General features: G+C 40.1%; 2 protein-coding genes across 3 annotated transcripts in view; one reads left to right on the forward strand and one right to left on the reverse strand.

Annotated features, from left to right (window-relative positions):
* LOC104704751 (putative defensin-like protein 262) overlaps positions 1-915 on the forward strand; it is a 3,754-nt gene extending 2,839 nt beyond the window's left edge. Inside the window, exons 1-2 of one of the 2 annotated variants that reach the window (XM_019227709.1) lie at positions 337-492; positions 595-915. In XM_019227709.1, coding sequence (XP_019083254.1) covers positions 360-492; positions 595-833 — 372 coding nt within the window. In that variant the 5' untranslated portion in view covers positions 337-359 and the 3' untranslated portion in view covers positions 834-915. Of the gene's footprint in view, positions 1-336; positions 493-594 lie in introns of those variants that run through there. The other variant, XM_019227710.1, reaches the window with a different exon arrangement.
* The window catches only part of LOC104704752 (protein PHYLLO, chloroplastic), a 16,047-nt gene continuing 15,666 nt past the window's right edge, over positions 1,559-1,939 (reverse strand). The window contains exon 26 of the mRNA XM_010420786.2: positions 1,559-1,873. Coding sequence (XP_010419088.1) covers positions 1,559-1,873 — 315 coding nt within the window. The remainder of the gene's footprint in view (positions 1,874-1,939) is intronic.

Raw genomic sequence — 1,939 nt, forward strand, 5'->3', positions numbered from 1 at the left:
CCTTTTGGTCACGCGGCGGTGGTGGAGGAATTGCTTCGAGGCGGCGAAGCGGGTTGTGTTTGGACGACGCCGTTTTGGTTGATTCTGGTGATTCGAGGAAGCCTATCGCTGAGGAGAGGGCTGTGGCGGTGGTGGATCATGTCAGGGAGACCGAGAGACGAAATGGCAGCTGGGTTGTGAAGATCTTGGATGTACAATCTATGTGGAGAGATAATAGAGAGAATGAAGACGAAGACGAAGACGAGGAGGTTGTTGATTCAGACGACGCCGTATTATCTGAAGATGAAGGTGTAGGATTTAACCTTCGCCCAAAAGATTTTCTTGCGTTTCAACTTACAGAACCCTATAAATAAGACAATATGATTTCTCTTCTCTTCATTACTCGTGCAATCAATATAAACTACGAAAAGAGTTTTGAGAATTTACCATTAGCAATGGAGAAAACGTCTCTCAAGCTTATTTTCTTGTTATCCCTCATAGTCATAGCATTTTGTAAGCTTCTTCTATAATAAATATATGTTCTTTGTTATATATTTTTTTTTGGCTTTTGGGCTTGTATATATTAAAGTTTGTTGTGATTATTTGTGATCAAAGGTTCGTCTTTGGGTGATGCAAGAGAGATGATGGTGGAGCAAGTGTACTGCATCGAAGGCAAATGTCCTGAAGGAATGAAGAACTGTAACTGCTTGCCGCAAACAGCACATATAGAGAGAAATGATTACGGTCAGCCTTGCGATACAGCTAAAGACTGTTACAAGTTCTGTCCTTCGAAATGCAAACCTGGAACCTGTTCCTGTAGGTGTGATTTTGGTTGTACATGTACCTGTTATTGAGTGTTTAGGAGATTTTGTACCACCATAGTTTTCTTTTTATTACTTAGATGCATAGGAAAAAGAGAGATACTATAAAATTAGTGTTTTGCATCAATTTTTTTTTTTTTTTTTTTTTTTTTTTTTTTTTTTTTGAGTTTTTTTTTATGGTTGGAATTTGAAATCCTGACATACAGTTGGTTTATTATATAGATAAGTTGTATGNATATGATTCAAAATCTGGTTTACATTTCTTTTAGTGCTAATAGGAGCTTCTCAGAAAGCTCTGTCTCTGTATACCTTTTGTGCACTCTTGTTAAGAATTTTCTAAGGGCGAGAACCACGCGAAGAGGGCTCTNGCTAGACTTACGCGTTGATGGTTTTCCATATGGTTCTATTTTTCCGAACTTAGNGGCGTGACCAGCTTCTGAGATTTCAACCATCTCAATGATATTGTTTTCTCTCTTCTTGCTTTTACTCATCTCGCAGTACATTTTTGTAGCGATTTGTTTGAATTTGACATCATTCTCTCCGAAGACAAGAGAGATATTTGTATCACAATCCTCCAACTCATCCCACAATGACCTATTTATTTATCAAAGGACATAATGTCATCTTCGTCATCAAAGATCATCGCTTTCGAATTAAATGATGGAAAAACAGAGTTGCAAAAGATGAACTTACGGTTGTCTCCCACTGCTTAGATCCGAGAGGAGCTTNGAAGTTGTTATGGGAGGAGGCTAAGTCCTTCACTTCGATTCCTTTAGATCCTTTACCCTTGGAGATTCGGCTCCCTGGTCTCCGGTGTCAGGTCGATGGATCTTGGAAGGCTTCAGATCCTTTGAAAGGGTTAAGTTGGTGGTTATGTAATAATGAAGATAGAACGTTATTAATGGGAGCACGAAGTCAGCGACGCGGACCATCACCTCTACATTCGGAGCTTCAGGCGTTGATTTGGGCGATGGCATCCATATTGGCGACGGGCACTCAATGTCAGAGTTTCGAGACGGATTGTGCTGAATTAGTGGCGATGTTGCAGTTCCCTGATGATTGGCCTGCTTTTTCTAATCTGTTGGATGAGTTTAGCTCAGTTCGCTCATCATTTCCATCCTTTTTGCTTTTGAGGATTC

The sequence above is a fragment of the Camelina sativa genome, chromosome 7, assembly GCF_000633955.1.
Source record: "Camelina sativa cultivar DH55 chromosome 7, Cs, whole genome shotgun sequence".
NCBI classification, from domain to species: Eukaryota; Viridiplantae; Streptophyta; class Magnoliopsida; order Brassicales; family Brassicaceae; genus Camelina; species Camelina sativa.